The following is a 21,544-nucleotide window of genomic DNA, read 5'->3' as shown; positions in this document are numbered from 1 at the left end:
ACCACGCTGCCGTCTTGTTGACGGTGTGATATATGGCGTCATCACGTTTTCAGTGGATAGCCGTTATCACCTAGCAGCCACACATCCAGAGGGGTGTCCCCCTGAAAGACTGTAGGGATGCTAGAATTCGCCGGATGAACGAGTCATGTGCCGACCCGGGGAAAGTGGCATATACGTTTGTCACCAGGCAATTTGAGTCACAGATCACCAGACATCCCTGTTTCACCTGTGTACATTCAGTCAGGGTGAGTGATAATTACGCGTGCCGAACGCGCTTTCGATGTGGTCAGATGAGATACTGATCAAAATATATAAATTTATGTCTGACTGTATGTGCTGACTCAGATAGTTGCATTGAATTGCAGTTGTTGCTAATAATTGATCGCAGTGAAATACCAGACACTGTGGAAACCTGACTGTGAGGTATTGGTGACGTGAGCGCACGACTCCGCCGGTTTACAAAAATCCACTTGCGCCGCCGGCGCACAGAGTTGACCAGGTCTGAGGTGGCGAGCTTTCAGCGCACTTTTACGCCGCCGGCACAGACCGAAATGGTCGAAAATTCCATTATGCTCATTATGCCGACACCTCCCCCCTATTGCGCCGCAACGCCCATCCTGGCGCACCTCTGTACACCTCGGGCTACCAAAATACCAAATGCGCTGTGCGCCTGCCTGCGCCGCTCGAAAATACCACTGCGCCGGCGGCGCAACCTGCGGCGCGCCGGCGGCGAAGTCGAAAATAGAGCCCTTTATCTTTTAGTCATCAAGCAACAAAATTACACATTACAGCCAGCATCTGGTACAGAGTGGGACAGCTGACAAGTCCTCCAAATTAGACAGCAAAATATCCTGTTGTTTATGCCCTCTCAAACAACACATAAGCCTCATTCAGATGGGATTAACATCACAAGGGGAGGTAGGAGAATGAAATCCTCCCTGTGCTTCTCAGCAGTACACCCGTTGATCTGGACAGCGTTTTAACCATGATGAAATTACAGGATGTGATCTGTCACAGACATGAACATTCAGCAGCACAAAGCCAAAACAGAAAACCAAAACCTCTCTGGGGGGTGCGTGAGATGAATTTGAGTCAAAAATCATAACTCATGTCTAAATTGTAACTCAGTCAATTCTGAAGACACAGACATGAAACACATATTGATCATTCATATCATTCAGTGTGATTTACATTTCCTTAGGACATCATTATCTTTGATGACCATCATGACATAAGGTCCATAAAGGTCCATAAATCCACTCAGAAATGACAGAAAAAGGACCTCAGACCACAGCCCTTGTACTGTGCCTATAGCAGGGACAAACATGATTGCTGAGCTGATTGGAAATTTGTTTTTACAACTAATTAGAAGAAGCTAGATCAATATTGTAAAAAAAAAAAAAAAAAAAAGTTTCAGTTGCCACCCATTTTTTTAGTAGTATTTAGTAGTTGGGTTTTTTTTTTTTACCATTCATGTCTGGAATCTGGATATTGATATATGTAAGTAGAAGGAACAACAAGAAAAAAAAATGGCCAAAAATGTCTCAGGAAATAGCAAACTAGTATTGTATGCAGTATAGTGTTTGTATTTACTCGACAGTATATGCCCCTCTCTCACTGTCAGGACTAAACAATCATGTAGGTTGATGAAATGGTTGTCATACAGTATGGAATACCATTACCTACATTTTACCTTGGGACTCAGTCTTTGACCAGGTCTTGACAGGTGACCAAACGTGAAAATATTTGGGCCCAGGCTGCAAGCAAATGTGTTCAAACAGAAGATCCTGCCAAGCTTCTCTCAGCTGTTGTGGAAAGATTCTCAAGTAATCAAGATGGATTATCATTTTTGTATTTCTAAATCAGGCATTCCCCAGGTTTACCACTGAAATTCTTACATCTCCTCTTAGTTCTGAATAACCCAAAGTGTATCCATGCGGTCTCCCATCATCTGGACCTCAGCAGTCCTACAAACACAGCTTCAGTTGGATCATAGACACCCTGGAGAATCTTTTGATGGCTTGCCAACATGCTTTGATAACTTCTGCCCCAAAGCTACTCCTTTAATCTTAAAGTCAAACGCTAACTCATATTGTGTTCTACTACCACTGATGAGATGTTTGACCTTCTCATTAGGATGGCAACTGTCAGTGAGAGCTTATCTAGCAAAAGTGTGACTGAATGCAGAATGACCAATAATCCAAAATAAATACATTTCACCCTTTCAAACTTCCCTCATAGCATTTATCATTTTCCTATTCATATGATCAGTGCTATTCTTGTGTAAAATGTCTACATTAGTGCTTTTGTACAGATGCTAGTACCTATGAAAGTAAATCAACCATTATATTGAATTATGCCTGCTGACTACTTTGTCTTCTAAATGCCATTTTTTAGCAATGTTATCAGCCTGGCTCAAGGGATGGCAGTGTTGGTCTGATGGTCCGTCCATCTGACAGCCAGTTGGTCGGTTCACATTAACATCTATTGAACGCATTGCCATTAAATTTGGTTCCGACATTCATGCTCCCCTCAGGATGAACAAAAATAAACTTAAGGGATTCTCTGACTTTTCATCAAGCGCCATCATCAGGTCAATACTATGACCTTGGTTTCTGACCAAATCCCTGGAAATCTGATGACAACCTCATCAGCCTCAGCTGGACTGTGTTGGAGTTTTAGCTGATCATGTCGACATGTTAGGGTTGTCATGTGAGCATGTTACCATGCTGACATTTGAATTTACCTCAAGGCACCTCTGAGCCTAAGGACAGCCCCGCGGTGCTGCTGGCAGGACTGCAGACTCTTGTAATATTTTGTTTGTCATTTCTTTGTCTTTATGATTGCCGACTGGGAACATGCTTAGTGACTGCAGCCTCTGATTGGAAAATTCTCCTGGTGGTAGTGCTACAGTATACAATGATCTACATTTTGAATTTTAAAATTTGTTAAGGTCTTGATGTACCTGCAAGAAACTTGAAACTTTCACCTAAATCTATGCCCAAGTAGAAACCATAAAATTCAAAACAATAAAAGTTAAAAACTCATAACACACACACATTAAAAACACTTATGTGGTTAGTTAAAATTGACCAAAACATCCATAGATAACCTCCTTTGATGATTTTGTCAACTTGTGGAAAATTGAATCAATATATCTTGAAAGATACAGCAAATATATCTGGAAACACAAACTCCATTTTGTGTTGTCACAATCCAAAACGAGTGAGGGAGGCTCATAGGTCTGAGCTTACAAGAATCAAACGGGGAAACGGTAGAAATAATAAACCAGATAAAATGTCCCAGCAATGGAGATAAAACAAATACCACAAACATACTGTGACAAGTGACAAGATGAGCTCAAACCAAAGATAATAGAAAAGGCCTTAGGATAACAGCCTGAAAGGTAATTTAAAATGTGAAGGCGGTGCGTGTGATGAGCTGAGGTGTACTCACGATGTTGTTGTGTTCAGGCAGGTGGTTGTTGCTCAGCAGCTCATCCTCCTGAACTAGCGGGGAGGGTCTGGGAGCAGGAGGGGGGGTGATGTCTGCAGGCAGGGAGCCGGGGCTCCCCATCCAAGTGATGGAGTTACCTGCATGGAAACGCAGCCCGATCACCAACTCTGTGTGTGTTTGTGTGTGTGCGCTCAGCTGGCCTGTGTGCTGCCACGCTGCATCTGAGTGGGTGTGAACCCACATATCTATTTGGCAGCTTTATTGTTTGAGCTGTCAGCAGATAGATAAATCACCAAGCTTTATGGGAAGTGCATTGACGCATCGATCCAAGCTTTAGTGTTTGGACAGGCTCAGTGTGTATCGACAGCCTTATTGACAGCTGCTGTGATTGAGTGACACCTGGAGGGCTTTACCCTCCGGCCCCTATCCTCACACCTCTGAGCCCTGCAGAAGCCTAATGCTGCAGATACACACCATAAGACTCTTATGATTGCTAAGGCTATAACATGTAGCAGACATATAAAGAGGAAGAGTTCAGTTCATGCTGTGAACATCACTGTAGGAGGGAGCCACCCAGAGAGATTCAGCAGACATCATGTGGAAGACATTTTTTCATTTATTCCCTTTGAGTTGCTCTTCAGAGTATATTTGATGGTGACACATTGATTCTGTTTTCATAATTCTGGTTGTCAGATATATTATTTAAAACAGGATTTATAAAAACAATATGGATAGCAGTATTTTTGGCTACTCTTTTAAAAGTGCCTCTACTCCAAACAATGTCTAAAATTCTAAATACTCAAGTGCTTTTGGGTAGAAAGTGTGAAAAAGCATACATCATGAGAGTATCATGAGATGGTAAAATATGCCATAAAACCATGAGAAATCCTTTCCTTTTTTGGAGATATTTTTGATTTGAACGCACAATTAGGAAACTTCTTCAGAATAAATAAAATCCCTACATGCAGTGAGGCATGAAGGAATAATTCCAACCCAGTTTGCATTGTCTCATGTCTGCGTGTTAAATACAGACCTGAAGGATGTTGTTATCTTAGCTTAGCATAAAGAGTGGAAGCAGGGGGAAACAGCTAGCCTGGCTCTGTCCAAAGTTCAAAAACACACCCGCCCACAGCTTCAAGTTCGCTTACTGACATGTCATATCTCTTTTATTTAGTCTGTACACAAACTGAAATGTAAAAAAAAAAAAAAGCCAGCACTTCTGTGCAGTCTCCAGCTACAGTGAAAGATAAGGTTGTCGAGCAAACCTGGCAACCTTGGCAACCTGACTGCAACATGACTCAGGGTCTGTGCACAGTCACTGTGACGCTTACACTAACTAAGGCTGGGTTAACGTGCTAGGGAGCCCATTCGAAAAGAACTGAGGGTCCTTATTGGGGGCCTTACCCCTACCCTTCCTTTTCTATGTAAATTAGTGTACACAAGTATCCATAATTTAATTAAATGAAGATTTATATGAATTTATATGGATTTATATTGATCTTTGTTAAAAAATGTTAACTGAAATAATCACGGTCTTAACTACATTTTAAAACTACACTTTGGCTGATCAACAAGAGGCCCCAGATAATGTAGGACCTACCTTAAGTATGCTATAATGGTGCATGCTGACAAACAAATTAGCAATTAATAAAATCATCAAAATCAAACTGACGCACTATGAACCGTGGGCTTCGGTTGCTCCTGGTTGCCCTCTTTGCCCATTGGGTAACCCAGCCTTGACACTTTGGATTAGAATCAGAATTTGCTCAGCCTGAACAAGAAAGGTTTTACTTTCCTGCTGGACTTTGTGGAAAATGTTTTATGCAGCCAACAAATCAACTACTTATACTAGTCATACTGAAAACACCAAAAAATAAGAAACTGTCTGAAATCTCATCAAAATGTCAACAATGAATCAATTCAGTTCCATTCAGCTCAAGAGCCAACAGTCAAGAAATAAATCCAAGTGATCACAAGTGCAGACTCACGCAGGCAGGTGTTGTGGGTGAACATGCGCTGCAGTCGCAGACAGTCCTGCCACTGGTTGCCACTGCCTTCACAGTTGCACCACAGTGACACATCTGCAGAGCTGTTACTGATGTAGTTGGGCGTCATGATGGTACCTACAGGTCAGAGGGGTCAGAGTTAAGTGTTAGCTTTAGACAAGTCAGAGGGCCTACATGAGTTACTTTCATATTAATAAATATAAATCTTTATCACAGTAATTCACAGATGTAAACAAAATCACCACAGAGCCACCAATCACCAGAAATTAGGCCAAAGCTAAAAAGACTGGAAGCCTCCACTTGCTTCCACTTTGTGTTTTACTTTGAGCAATTTGGAAGGAATTGAGCTAAACAGTTTTTTGGCACAAATCAGAAACAGGATACTGGTCTTTTATTTCCAACAAAGCTGAAGCAGAGCCTGTAGCAGAACATGACGTAGACCAGGGCTCCTCAAAGTCCAGACCCACCAGCAACTCCCATACCTCCTGTTCTGAATAGGTTAGAATATGTTATGTGTTTTCTATTTTGAAATGCATTTTCTATTGATCAATAAATTGTTGATGACGTTGAATATACAGTGTAGGAAAATTTTGAAGCACAGAGGTGGTGTTTTCTGGTTAGTGCCCTCTTGCCAATTTTTTACAGCCAGAAAGCCCAAATTTTGACAATAAACTGAGGTAGTAATCACCATAGCTGAGTGTGACAGACACACACACACACACACACACACACACACACACACACACACACACACACTCCGAAAACATACAACTTTCAAGAAGAAACAGTTCAACATTTTGGGAAACACACTGATTGGCTTTCCTTCCCAAAACGAGATGAGTAAATCTATACGGTTCTCATATCTGAGCGTGAAGTTCGAAGCTAGAGCTTAGAGACGATTAGCAAAAGTTTAGCATAGAGACTGGAAGCAGAAATGTGTTGTTTTAGTGGGAGCTCCATACATTCTAACAACTGCTGGTTACAGTGATTTTGAATCTTGCCATCACAGTCAGGTTGCCAGAGAACCTGTGCTTTAGCTGGACATACACACTGAATTGCTGAACCAATGGATAGTGTCGTTCACCAAGAAACAATTACAACAGTAACTTTACCTAAAAAACTTTGCCTAAAACCACAAAATCTGTTCTTGAACATTTTGTTTGTGTTTGGATTACACACAGTAAATATAATGTATAGTGAGCTTTATGGGCGTTTGTTGGCAAATCTTTTATCTGTGGTCAAAGACATAGTTGTTTCATATGAAAAGTGAATAAGCTTATTCGCTAAATTTTCTACAATCTATGTATAAATTAAATTAATTAACAGCCTTTTAGATTAATTAATGCATTTTTCTACCATAGTGGCTAACCTCATCTTCAAGAATACATATTTATATAATACTAATGTGTTTTCCCATCATGTTGTACCAGGAAACATAACTGCTTCCTGGATTTTGTTCACAGGCAACATTTTCTTCCAGTGTAAGAAGTGCTACAATAATTGCACCTTAGCAGCTGGGAGATGATCAAGGCAGACTTACAAATTAGAGGACTTTAACATCAGAGACTGGGGCTCACATCCTAACTCCCATGAGACAAGTTTAGTAATCAAAAGTGCATTGGTTGAGGTTAGGGAAAGATTGTGGTTTCGGTGAAATGCTAAGACAGTGAACACGTCCTGACTTGGGCTTCACGTCACTGTGGATTTGTTCTATATTAAACCAAAATCTACCTTTGATCACTTTTTTGAAGAAGATTGTAAAAAATGTGTGTTCAATAAACATATTACTGATATATTTATAATCAACATCTTGTTAGTTTCCTCATCATACCGTAATAAGAAAAAAAAAGTATTCTGGCAGCATTACGTTTCCTCACAATGCTGTTGGAAATACGGAGTATATAGGTACAATTTCTAGGTCCTGGGGTAGCACAGGCAGCCACTGTCATGTCATATCAGTCATATATGAAAATAAACTTCATCCGTCATGGCCATAACTATGAATAACTTTAAGCCTTCATATATTTTATAAGAGTTATATAAAAGTTCCCCTCCATACATTTGCCATGAATGTGGAAATTAGCTACAGAGACCAAAACACATTTTCCTACCAGACTGAACATGTTTATTTCTGATGTATAGTTGGGCATTTTTATACAGGGGTCTATGGGGATCGACTCACTTTTGGAGTAATCCTCAAGTGGCCATTCGAGGAACTGCAGTTTTTGCCACTTCATGTGGGCTTCATTTTTCAGCCCTGGGGGTTGCTGCTTGTTGAGCACTAAAAAAACTATGAACAATATGGGTTCTTCCTCTTCAGGAAAACAATACACTGCATTCATGTTGGTTGGTTATCTCTGACGGGCTGCCCTTTAGTAATAATGAGGATTATGCTGGTTGGTGTACTTAAGAAAGCTATGGGCCTCATAGAAAAGTCATCCATCACTGTCAGAGTGGGCAGAAAGCCACTCGACACTTCTCTATCCACATCTCTTGTCAGCTGTCATGCGTCCTTACTTTTTATCTTGCTGCCTCTTCTCCTCCACTTCAGCTGTTTGATCACTCTGTTCATACACTTTCTGCCTCTCTACCCATTACTCTCCTGTTCCAGCCATCTACTCACATTACTGTGAACCGCACTTCAAATCTCATTTATTTCCTGACTCAGCTACATTAGTTTACACAAGACAATTTTCAGTTTGATACATATGAGTACTGTCTATATTTTTACCTCAGAACAATTCTGTCTGTTTTACTTACATTAAGGTATACTTTCATAGACTTATTTATTGAATGGGTAGATGACAGCATTAACAAAGGGACTGACATACCTGGATTAGGATTTGAAATGCTGAGACGATTTCACAGGTTCTAAAGGAAGCCTTCACATGAGCTGTGTTTAGAATTCTTTACTCTCTTGCACTTCTTTTGAGCTTAAATCTGTCCTTGCATGCTCTGAAATCTTTTACATTAGTTACCAATCTTTTTTCTCTGTGCTTGCTCATCAGTTTAATTAATCCAATTTCATGCATAAACTTTAGATACCATACATTTCATCATTGACAATTAAAAAAATGTTAGAATGAATTTGGCTACCTGGTAGATATATTATATATATATATTATATTTTTTCATTGTGCCTAGTTTTCAGATGACCTGATATCAGAATCACTGACTGAGGCCTCTCTCTCCCAAATTTCTGGGAAATCCGTATTGTAATTTTTAAAAAGACAAACTTGATAATATGCCAATAATCTCCTGGAAGTTATGTTCTGGTGAAGCTAAATTCTGCCCTCTATTTTATGTAATTCCCCCCGCATCCCGTACCGATCAGTCCAGCGTAGGCTCGGAGGCACAGTCCTGCTGAGTCTTTCAGACAGCCGCTGGCCGTCAGAGGAGATGGCTGGCAGTTATTAAGAAAATCAGCCAGTCTGGACCTGGCAACAACACAAACAACAACACAAACTCAGACACAAGCAGTGGGAAACCTGGGTGTGAATGTTGGGATTTTAGGTCCAATCCCAATGCTTTTTCTTTTTTCTAAGTACTGACACATTTTTGTACTTGTACTAGTCTTTTTTTCTGTTCTTTCCTTATTACTTTCTTCTTGAATTATTTAATTATTTCTTCTTACTTTGGATCCACTACCAGCCAATACCAGCTTGGTATTTTGTCCCAATTCTTAATATCCTTCAGTTTATATCAAGTATTACTATTTCCTTGAACATTAGACATTGCAGAGTTGAAAGCCATTAAAACAGCAAGGAAACCGTCATGGCACACCGACACACACACACACACACACACACACACACACACACACACACACACACACACACACACACACACACACGCGCAAAATAAAAATTCTTATTATTGTTACATCAATTATATATTATATAGTGAATGCAAGCAATGCCACATAACATTGCTATCAATTCTACAGTGAATGTGCAATAAAATTGACCCATATGATGCCATTTTATACTTTAGAATGAACAAGCAGTACCAATCTCATATGTTTGTTTGGGTTTCTAACCTGCAGAGGTCATCTCGGCGGCAGAAGCTCTGCTGGTGGAGGCAGTTAGGTTGCAGACCCTCCATCTCCTGGTAGGAGCAGGAGGGTACGATGGTTTTCCTCCTCCTCTCACCACACAGGGTGTTGGTGCAGGGGCAGAACAGGACACCCAGGCTGTACTCCTCCGGCACCCGCTCTAGGAAGCGCCGCAGGGCCCTGTGGCACTTGTGTTGGTTGCATCGGTTGGTCCCTGGCACCCGCTTGGTGCAGGCCAGGACATACTCTGATCGCAGAGAACCACACTTCTCATACAAGCCACAGTCCTGTGCTGCCTTCAGGCATTGGTTCTCACCATCCAGCTGCATGAAAGATGAGGCTGAGGGGATGAGGAAAAGTCGAATTAGTCTAACACAAAACACCTGTGAGAGCAGAATGTGAAATGGAAGTGCAGAGCCTCACACAATAATTGCTCAAAAAGTGCATCTTATAGCTATTAGTATGCATGTGTGAGAAGCAGCACAAGTAGAGGATTATGATGGTATACTTTATGTGTACACAGTGTTCAAGGGAGGAGCAAAAAAACTGCAAAAAAAAGGGAAAGTGTCCAAGCATTTGAAAATGCACTCCCATACAGTTTCAAGTTCCAAAACTATAATTCCTGCTGGTTAGATTTTACATTTTATTTAGGAGGATAGGAGGTTTGTGAAAACATGATGTAAACTATGTGTGTGCCAATTGTGGGACTGTTTGGGACTGGGAGTGTTTGTTTCAGCTTTGTTTTTTTATGTCACATTGAATCCTAAAATATTAAAGCTAAATAACACAAATATAAAAAGTAAACTAAATTAAACTCAATAAAAACTATACTAAAGGAGGATACACTAAAGAAAGGTAAGATTTGTAAGACTGCCAAAGTGCAGGAATCTTAAGTAAAGTGAGGCAGTTATTGAAGTGACAAAATACTAGTACTGGTACTAGTTCCAGTTCCAGACACACGCACCACCCCAAACACAAGTATGTGAGTTATTTTGAGAAGCTTATTAGTACTGGGGCAAAAAATGTAAAGTTGACATTGTCCTGAAGGGTGGTGGTAAAAGAGACCTCATGTGGTCTCCAAAATGGAAATGGGTTCATCCTCTAAGGTGCATGATTATGCTCAGTAAACTTTATGACCACTCAGCAGGAAAGAAAGGGCCAAATGACAAAATTTTGACTAAATGGCCATCATGCCGCAAACTGTATGATTAATCCTCCTGAGATAACGACTATCCACAGCAAAATGTAAGAGAAATAGAACAACTAATACAAAAAATAATTTGTCAGTACATCTGCCATGGTAAAAAGTACAAAGTCAATCAAAGGGAACTTTTGGAGTAAGGGTTGAGGAAAAAATAAGACAGCCATAACAATAAACAGCCGTCGTTCTTCTGGAGTCTGTGAATGTCCATAAAATTGTGTAATTCATGTAGTAATATGGGTAATCTGGCCAGCAGCAGTCTACATTTGCTCTGAATGGGGTCCACTCCCAGTAGGGCACTGAAACCTGGTAGCTCTGTGGTCAATGGCCAAAGGCATGTATCATTGTCCTTAAGAACTTTACCAATATTCTAATATTCTCTGAACCCACATCTCAAAAACAAGCTGGTTAACAAATCAGCAATTTCAGAACAAAATGAAATAGCTTGTGGAAAAGTCTGGCAGGCGTAGCCAATCTAGCCCAGGTCAGAGCGAGTGAGCAGAGTGGAGCGGTGAGGATTTCCGCTCGTTGCTCACAGAGTTATTTGTTCCCTCCAGTCTCCTGCTCCAGGCTGCTCCGCTCAATATCGCTCCACGCTCAATTCAAATGTCACCCAGCTCCACTAAAATAACTCACCGCTTCCTCCAAAAGAGAGAAGAGAAAAAGCTACATTGTACTTTCATTTTAACTTAAACATAAGCCAGGTTAATATTTCTTTTTTCAGTTATTAAAATCGTTCAGGCCATAGTTTAATAATTGAAAATGTTTTTTTCAGCATGTTTAAACAACAAAATTGTCCTTCCCATCAGGAGTTCTCCCTCTCTCTCTTTTGTGCCTCTTTCAGACTTCTCTCAGTCTCAGACTCTGCCACAAACTGAATAATAAATGTATAAAAATAAACGAATCAATAAAATATCACCCTATACAACCCAAACAAGTCCAAACTGCTCACATGATCAACAACACAATGAAAGAGGTTTTGGTAATACTGCAGCAACTGCAGCAGCTTCAAAGGTCAGAGAAGCTTTTATTCACTTCGAACTCGTGGCGTGAGCAGTACCGGTACGGCAACGCTCCAGCTTTTTAAAAAATCCGCTCTGCACACATGCTCAGGTGCACAGGTTACCCAGCACCACCAATATCAATGAACATGGACAAGATCTGAGGGTGTAAATAGGTAGAAGAGAAGAGGCAAATGAAAAAGGCTAGTCACTTGTTACTATATCTTTATTGATTGATACATATTGACTAACATGTCTGAGGCCTAGTGATTCATTGAGCTGCTTCACTGGCATGTACTTGTAACTGGTAAGACAGAGCTATAGAGCTGTCTGTCATTGCATACTCCATTAATGGACCCTGACTACCTAATCATAACAAAGACTGCATGAGTGGCTCTCTGTGTGTTTGGATGTGAATTACTTATGTTGTGGGGACATATCTCTTTACACAGTAACGTGTGATGACTCCCCTTCCTTATGGGGACAAAAGGCAAGTCTAACGTTTACGTTAAGGTTTAGGTAAAGGGTTAGGGTTAGGAAAGTAGTGGTTATGGTTAGGGTAAGTCTATATGAAATTAATGCAAGTATATGTAATGTCCTCTGAAGTGATGGAAATGTGCGTGTGTGTATGTCAGAGTGTGTTTTACCTGCCACTAAGGACGCCATGCGAGTATCCATTAGTGTGTCGTCATAGGGAGATATTTCCAGCTCATCCGCAGCTGGAAAAAAGGAAAACACAAAAATTGGCAAAGAATAAAGTGATCATTTACACTGTGACCCACAGTGGGCTGGAGAGAACAAAATTAAGACAAACACTAACATAAATACAGCAAACAGTTCATGAAAAACAGCACTGAAAATCAAGGTGGCCTCCCTCAAATGCACTGGAAGGATGTCATCAATGTAGTGTGGAAAGAGGCCGTGAAATGATCTGAAAAGTGACTGAATAGAGGAATTCAAATGTTTTTCACAGTGGTCCCATGAAAGACATGGTGTTATACTAGTATTTTGTGAGGGCATGTCCACTCTGAGGCTGCCAAATTTGATAATGCAGATAACATGTGAAAATGTAGTGTACACACTACAACCTCCAGGTTTGGAGAAGTCTGGCCCAAATAATAGAAAAAAGCTACATGTCCACTTAAAGCAGATAAGAATGGGGCCCAGGCTTGATCCTTGGGGTATACCACAAGACCTATTAATTATTATTATTATTAGTAGTAGTAGTAGTATCCTTGAAGAGAACTTCCCAGGGACAGAAGGCAGATGACTAAAAACCTAGTCTAGAAATAAAACCTTAGTCCGAGTTGTATTTTTTTCTTTTTTTGGCCAAAGATAAACCTCAGGTTTTTGTTTTTTCTTTCAAAAACATGAAGTGCACAGTTGATTGACTGTATATCTGACCTGATGTACTGTAAGTTATGTTGTCTCTAAAATAAAAACTTCACTTTAAGGTAACAAGGTGATTCTGGTTGGTGATGTCAGAGTCAAGGTCACATTTTATAGAGGTATCAGTCTGCACACGGAAGAGTCAACAAAACAACCATAGACAGCGGTACAGGAAAGAAATAAGATAGTGGTGGGAAATCCTCCAATGATAGGAAGATGATGTGTGTTAACATGAGTCATCTGCAATGTGAATATTTGCAGTATGTTCATATCACCCCAAATTATACAGGGCTTCATTGTCATACTGTGCGCAAAGTAAATGAATATGTGATACATATTATGTTCTATCTCTAAATTAGGCTGTGCTGTGTATTTTATGACAGCTCACTGTACTGAATTGACATTTACTTTACAAAAGCTAATTAGAAGAGCAGTGCAGAAGGGTCCCTGTAGTAAAACCAACCCTGTGCTCATTTCAAAATATTAGCCTCCTTACTTGCCTCTATGAGTCTCCCTTCTTACCTTGGTGGAGATTGCACAAACCCCCCACCCCCACTGTCTGCCACCCTCTACTGTCTACGTCAATACCCCAGATATCCACATATTCACTGTGCAGGTTTTGATTTATAGTTCAGTACTGGGTGTCAACTTCTGACCGCAGCACAGCAACACTCGACGGATTAATTGTACATGATCAAGCTGTATTGTGCTGTAATTATACTCCTCTTTAAATTCATTCACTGTGACACAAAGCAAATTGTTCACTTTGTCTGAATAGGAGATTCTGCAAATCACCATATTTACATTACTTCATACACCGTGATAGACAGCAATGATCACACTGCCTGGCAGAGGCAGTAGTTTTACAGCTTAGTGAGCCTTTCTTTAACTTGCTTGGTGTTGTCTCAACAGACACCTGTAGGAAAAAAGATGCCCAAGCTGATGGATGACAGCTTGTGGTCTTCACATGGTATCTCCATAGTCGCAGTACCCTCGGTGTGCAGTTACATTTTTGGGGAGGCATGGATCATCAATCCGTAGCTATGCCGCCTACATGCATGAGCTCTGTAGCAGTGCTGTAAGCCCAAAAGGCAGAACTGTAAATCCAACTTAGGAGTCTACAGCCTTGCCAGCAGATCTGTGAGTTGGTACCTAAGCACAGTGGGGCTTTGGAAATGCTAATGTCAGTTTTCTAACATACTCGGAATGATGATATTAACAGGCTGATGTTTAGCAGGTGTGAAGTAATATCGAATGTTAGTCATTTCCCTTCATGAGGCTGCACTTTTTGATATATTTTTTATTATTGTTATGAGCGAGGGCTTTATATCACAACATTATAACAATAACCTGTGTAAGCAGAGTCCCTCTGTCATTCAAATCTGATCAACATGGCCAAAATGAGGATTAGGAAGACAGGAGGGCAACCCTACTGCTTTGTCCAACAGTGACATCCATTAGCGGAGTCTTGATTGACTAGTGGATGAGCTGTTTGTTGCTGCAAATTATTTAAACACACTGCAAAGTACAAACTCAATAAAGAATGTAATGGCATGTAAAGTGTTTATGTATGTAAATCCTATTCTAGGCTATATATTTATGGTAATGATACGCTAGAGCAGCCTAGCAGCGTTAGGAACTGAAGAGTGTGTAATTACACTAATGCTCCGCTGACTAATAGGCCACAGGGGAGGAGGAGTCCGCTGGCTAGTGTTAGCTCACTTACCGATACACACATCACACCAGCTCTCCGGATAAGCCTCTGTTGCTGTGAGTGTGTGTGTGCGCGCATGTGTGGGTGTGAGTGTGTGCGCGCGTATGTGTCTGTGTGTGGTCAGAGTGAGGTCTTTTTGACTGGACCTCTGGATTTTTATATAAATGACTCCACGGAAATATTTTCATGCACACAAAAATGGTGTTGTGTAGAAATGGAAAACTATAAAAGAAAACTAAAAGTAGAAACCCACAAATACTGTATATGTATTTCAAAGTATTCACAATTTTCATCAGAAACCTGTTTGGATGTTGTTCCATTTATACACAAACTGTTGAACCTGCATCCTCAGACGTCTTATCATGTGGTCATTGCATTTGTGTGTGGGTTTTTGGAGAATCCCCTGCCACTGCCAATGCATTTTTTTCAACTGGAATTTATCTGTAGCCATTCAGAAGGCTTCTTCCACCTCAACCAATCACGTAGCGTAGATTTGAGGGTGTGATTTAATGTGATCACTAAGCATTTCATTTGCAATTATGAAAAGAACACAGAGAGCGAAGGTCAAACGGCTGCCTGGTCACTGCTCACCACAGGCAGGTCATTCCTCCAGTTTGTCTGTTAGCTTTATATAGATAGCTTGTATGCTAACATTACTGTTAAAAGCAACTCACTGACTAAACAAGCATTCGTAAGTCAAACACATTTAAACATGCACAGTGAGAGAGAGTCACCACTACCTGTGGAGAGCACAGGTAGTGAATAGTTGGTAGGTGAATCTATGGTTACGTGCTTGGCTGAATACCCAGGAGGATGAAGGTGACGAAAGCTACAGACCCTGGATGGCATCAGCTCCAGACTGCTCAGGGACTGTGCAGATCAGCTCTGTGGGGTCCTCCTGCACATCTTCAACACGAGCTCATTCTGGAGAGAGTTCCAGCCCTTTGGAAAACTTCCTGTGTGAGTCCTGTCCAAAAGGCTGTGCATCCCAGGGAGCCCAACCACTTCAGGCCAGTAGCCTTAACCTCCCACCTGATGAAGACCTTGGAGAGGATTTTACTGAGCCACCTCCGTCATGAGGTGGGCAGCGAGCTGGACCCTTTACAGTTTACATATTGTCCAAATATCGGCGTGGAGAATGCAGTGATCTATCTGCTCCATCGATCTCTTTCTCATCTGGAGCATACTGGAAGCACAGTGAGGGTCATGTTCTTCGACTTCTCCATGCTTTCAGCACAATCCAACCACCACCTTTTCAACCGCTACACATCGGACTTCAGACACAACACCAACAGCTGTCACATCCAGAAGTTCTCTGATGATACAGCCATTGTTGGATGTGTATCACAGGGGAATGAACTAGAATGCAGGGAGGTCATTACCAACTTTGTCGACTGCTGTGGACTGAACCACCTGCACATAAACGCCAGCAAGATGAAGGAGATGGTGGTTGATTTCCAAAGGAAGGTACCACAGACCACACTGATGAACATCCAGGGCTCAGACATTGAGATCGTGGGGGATTACAGATACCTGGATGTTCACCTCAACAACAAACTGGACTGGACCAACAACACCGATGTCCTGTACAGGAAGGGCAGGGGGCGTCTCCACCTGCTAAGAAGACTGAGGTCCTTTGGAGTATGAAGGACACTGTTAAAAGCATTTTATGACTCTGTGGTGGTCTGCTGGAGTTGTGGAAGAACAAACAAACTGGTCAGGAGAGCTGGCTCCGTCCTGGACTGCCCTCTGGACACCACCGAGGAGGTGGGTGAGAGGAGGATGTCAGCCAAGCTGACATCAATCATGGACAACCAATCCCACTCCCTGCATGAGACGATGGGGGGCTTAAGCAGCTCCTTCAGTAACAGACCAGAATCCAGTGTACATCCTGTTTTTGATTTTGCACTACTGTTCAAGGCTAATATATGCTCTAAAACAAATATCTGCTCACATTTATCCATTTCACCTGGTGCTATTTTTAAATTTCTAAGTTGGTTACTTCACGCAACTGTTCAATAATGCTATCTATTATCCATATCGGCGACTGTATTCTTTTGAACTGTACAGTATATATTGTGCATATACATAGACCCAGTGTTTGCAATTGAAATAGTATTTTTCTCAGGTGCAATACAATACATGTCATGTCAGTAGTTTTTTTTCTCAATAAGACTACTAGCAACAGTACTTTCTTACGGCAGTAGGATTCTTTGGTATTTACATTTTTTAATAATCTGTACAAATGTACACAGACATAGTTGTTTTTCTATTCTGTATCTTGTAAACTTTTCTAGTTTTATTTTTTGACCTCTTATGCCACTGTGCTTGCTTTTTGTAACCAGCTTGCTGTGACGACTAAATTTCCCCGGTGTGGGATCAATAAATTATTATCTTATTTTATCTTGTTTGTGAATGAGCTTTGGCATGAGAATCTCAAAACACCCACGCGAAGGCCGTGAAGGTCACACATTACAAGCAGTTTGTTAATGCACGTTCAGTACTCAAATATGTTTTTGATGCAAATTGAAAATACTTTGAAATACATATTTGTGGATTTTTACTTATTATTTAATTGTTACTTTATTATTATTTACTTATTTATTCAAAATAATTGTTTTAATGAAATATTTGTGCATGCATCAAAAATACATTTGTGAACCGTATTTCTGTATGTGTGGATTTCTCTGACATTTATAAACAATGATAATTATCTTTGTATGCTTTAAAAATTTGTGCATTAAAAAACATTGTGAGTTCTTCCTTGTGACACAGGCAAGAGTCTGTTGTCTAACATCACTTCAAGGAGTCACACTGCTACACTGCGTTACATGTTCTTTCATTACACACACACTGTAGTTTTGTAGTTTGTAGTTGAATTTGGGCTGAAATGTGGATGAATCCACCTCTGAATGGAGCTTCAAACAAATGGACAATTTCCTCACATTTAAGCAACATCTTTAATTACTGAGGCTTTTTTAAAATACGATAACATAATAAGTTGTACTGAACAGCAGCCATGTATGGTTTGGTGAACTGTCCAGACTGTCCCTTACCTCTCACAGTCCCACGAGCATTAGCTGTAGCCGTACACAGTCTTGCAGTGAATAAGCTGGCATGGCAGGTAATAAATGGATGGAGGAGGACCCATCTTTACAAGTACACCCACACACAGATTTGCATGCATGTGCCTCACACACCAGCCCCGACAGAGGCCTGACTGACCTGGCAGCAGGCGAACCCTCCAGTATATGCGCAGACACTGCTCCTCCTTGCGGAAGCCACGCTGGCACTTGCAGGACAACAGAGCTGGGTGTTTTTCCAGCAAAGCATCCTGTCTCTCCAGGCACTCGGCGGCTGCCTGCTCCCCCAGTGGGGACACCGCTGCATCGGCCGCACACAGCTCCAAACCCCGGTACAATGCCTCGCACTGGAGGTCAGCAGAGCACACCCGATGAGCTTCGACACAGTCAGTGGGGGAGGGAGGGAAGGGGAAGATGGGTGTTGATGCTGGCAACACACCTAAGAGAGAACAAAAGAGATGGAGAGAAACATGTTCACAGCTTGACAGAGACAGAAGCAGTTATAAAGGTCAAACACGCTATATTACTGTAGCATGAACCCTGGTTGTAGTGAACACAGTAACCAGGTAACAAAGCAGAGAGCTTCATGCTAAAGAATCTGACACTCAGTCATCCAGGCAGCATCTCTAGACAACCACGTGTTAAGGACTGGTCACTGATATGGAGAAAAGAATCTGAGCCTCTTTGCCTTTGGTGATGTAGTGATGATATTCACAGGCCTAACTGTTGTAGTTGGTAGCAAGGTAAATGCTTATTAGCTACCTCAGCTAGGCTGGTGCAAGCCAATCGTATTATCTCCTGGAGATGCTCCTTTTTCTCTCCGCTGTTTTGTTTGTTGGCATTTTGTACACCGTTTGGATCCATTGAAAATTGTTAAAGAGGGAAAATAAGGCTCTCAGAGCTGAAAGCCTGCTAACGGTCAGTGAACAAACTTGTGAGCTGTATGACTCAATTAATTGACACTTTTGACATGCTCTCACACCACAAATCTATTTTCTCACGCAGTGAAAACAAATGAAAGTGATAACGTTGTGGGCACTGACAGCACATGCAGAGACAACACAGAGCAACACAGCTAAACAGCAGCACTGTGCAGCAGTGAGTTATTCAGACCATCAGAGGGAAAGTGAGCAATAAACACAAACGTATTATATTGTACTTATTCCCATGCATGCAGTAATCTCAGTCAGCGGCTCTTCTGGCTGCAGCATCTCTCCCTCTCCTCTCACAGGCAGGCGTGACAGGGAGTTAATATGGTTAAAGGACGCTGTGTGTCTCTGTTGCTCTGAAACTTTCCCATGATTCACAATAAGAGGTTTTTAGATTAGTATAATGCAAAATCATCAATGTAATTGTGCACCAATAGTGAAATTTGGTGATATAACATCATTTTGCACATTATATAGGGTTGCCAACACACTCTCACACTGCCTGAACAAATCTCATGCCAAATAAGTAGAAGCCTCAAAGTAAATTCTTTCTGAAAAAGTATTATATTTTAAACAGGCTTTCTGTGCACGCAGCACAGTCTGAACACCAGGCTTTTTTCCACAGCCAACGCACACAGTTTGTGTGGCTTTAGTTGAAAGAGGTGCACGCACACACCGCTCCAACATCAAAAAACACCTTTCATATATGCAGAGTTTTGCCTCACTTTGTGCTTCAGTTTCACATCTATGACAAATGAAAATGTTCGTAAAATATAAACTTTCAATGTGAAAGTTAGGCTTGTTTTGTTTAATTAAGCTCACCAGTAATGTGACGCTAGAGGCGAGTACTACAAATCTTATCAAATGATCATTATGCATTGGTAGTTATCCCAGCTGCAATTCATCAGACAGTACCTTTGGCTAACGGCTTCATGTAGATGCCCAGGTGTCAGAAGATGAATCGCCTTTGTAGTCTTATCAGTAGGTATGTGTGAAAGCACCTCTGACATAATCAATGAAAAAAATGGGACAAATCCAAACAAAATTGAACTAAGAACTCTTTGCCTTTCATTTTTCCTTGCTGGCTTTCTACATAAAATCTAGTTTGATTGTTTCCAAAATCATCCTGCTGGATCTACTGTCTTTGAACAATTAGCTTTTCTTATTATCTTATTGTTTAAAGCAACTCCAGATTCTGCCCTGTTCATCAAGTCCTGTCTGCCTGCAAACCTCATCTCTGTTGTGGAGCAGTTTATATAGCTGTGCATGGTGCAACAAGGGCTGATAGTTTCCTCCATTCAGGATTCACGTCTCGATCCCCTCAAAGGTCAGGACTTTCAAGGCGGCTCATCAATGCTACAAATATATTTAGCCGCTGTGGGTGAATTCACTAATCGCACTGATTTCATTGAAATTAATTGAACTTGTTTTGAAATTTTTTCTGATGTGACCAGGCATTTAGTCAGACATGTGCAACAATAAATCCTAGGATGATTTTACCAGTGAGTGTATGTAACTGTGTGGCCGCTGTGTCAGTGCTAGCACATGGTGTAAAGGTGTGTTCAGGCACGTAAAGGTAAGCAAATTTTACTCAATTCCATACAAAGTAAATGGAAAGATGCGAGTACAAATTCTCTTGAGGAGGCACAAAATGACGTACAGACACACCTGTGTGCAAGCTTGAAATGCTGAATGAAACTTCTTGTCTGGCTTTATGAATCCACCTCATGACCACACAGAGATGAGAGGAAAACAACTGAAAGATTTTCTGGTGAGATCTGAGATCAGTCAACTGTCACTCACTATGCTGTGATCGCACATTTGGCCTTAGTGTTTTTCTTACAGCATCACAAACAAATACTCTCTTGCCTGGTCTCTCTCTCTCTCTCTCTCAGGTAGAAAAAAGCTGCTCCTTCCTCTTAGCACTCCCCCCAGAGGCCTGGGGAACCTCTGTTGTGTTGACTGGATGTGCAACATTCTTCTGTTGATGTATTTGTTTCGGCATTCAGTAGCACATTTTTTCATTTGCAGCACATTTCTGTTTTTGGTGCAGCTGCAGTACGTTTCTACTAATGGAAATGTCTGGGGCCGTAAAACAAGGTCACTTACAGCACTTAAAAAATAAGACAGAATCAGATGAGTTTTTACTTTTGTGTCATTGGAGGTTCGTTTTTGGTTATTTTCTCCACAGCTCAGGTTGCTTGTTACAGCACTTGCTGGATGAAAGTACTGTTTGTATCAAAACTCTTTCATGTTTTGTGAGACTACTCAGTAAATGGCTTTCATAGTGTAATAGCCTTGCTGACTACCTTAATGGTAACACATTGTAGATTGTGGCAGTGAGTGTAGAATGTTTTGATTGCCGCCTTAAGTGGTTTTGTAATTGTTCATCTCCATTAGGACCAGTTACAGTCACCCTATGAGGAGCTCTGCTCTGTGGTAGTCATTCCTTCTGTCACTCAGTGGTTGATGTATTCTGATGCTGAGTCAAAAAGACTTCTGCATGTTCGAATTTACTGCTGCAATGTCATGTCAAAGCAGACGTAGTTAGTACTTTTGAATGCTGGCAACCATGCTGCCATGCTGGCAGAAAAAAAACGAGGCATGCTTGACTTTTAATTCTGCTCCACTTCATGTTCCCACTGTCTATCTCCAAATGAACATGACAGGTAACTCATTCGTTGGACAGCTGTATTTGATGTCATCCTGTA

The 21,544-nt window shown here is 41.1% G+C and overlaps 1 protein-coding gene across 1 annotated transcript in view; it reads right to left on the bottom strand.

Moving 5' to 3' along the window:
• The window catches only part of gfra3 (GDNF family receptor alpha 3), a 54,756-nt gene that overhangs the window by 9,337 nt on the left and 23,875 nt on the right, over positions 1-21,544 (bottom strand). The window contains exons 2-7 of the mRNA XM_070961939.1: positions 18,047-18,343; positions 12,366-12,437; positions 9,502-9,856; positions 8,790-8,899; positions 5,445-5,579; positions 3,457-3,593 (exon numbers count right to left, since the gene is read on the bottom strand). Of these exons, the coding sequence (XP_070818040.1) occupies positions 3,457-3,593; positions 5,445-5,579; positions 8,790-8,899; positions 9,502-9,856; positions 12,366-12,437; positions 18,047-18,343 (1,106 nt within the window). The remainder of the gene's footprint in view (positions 1-3,456; positions 3,594-5,444; positions 5,580-8,789; positions 8,900-9,501; positions 9,857-12,365; positions 12,438-18,046; positions 18,344-21,544) is intronic.

This window comes from Chaetodon trifascialis, chromosome 5, assembly GCF_039877785.1.
Source record: "Chaetodon trifascialis isolate fChaTrf1 chromosome 5, fChaTrf1.hap1, whole genome shotgun sequence".
Taxonomy (NCBI): Eukaryota; Metazoa; Chordata; class Actinopteri; order Chaetodontiformes; family Chaetodontidae; genus Chaetodon; species Chaetodon trifascialis.
Note: the sequence above shows the minus strand (reverse complement) of the source record. Positions and strands in the feature narration are given on the sequence as shown.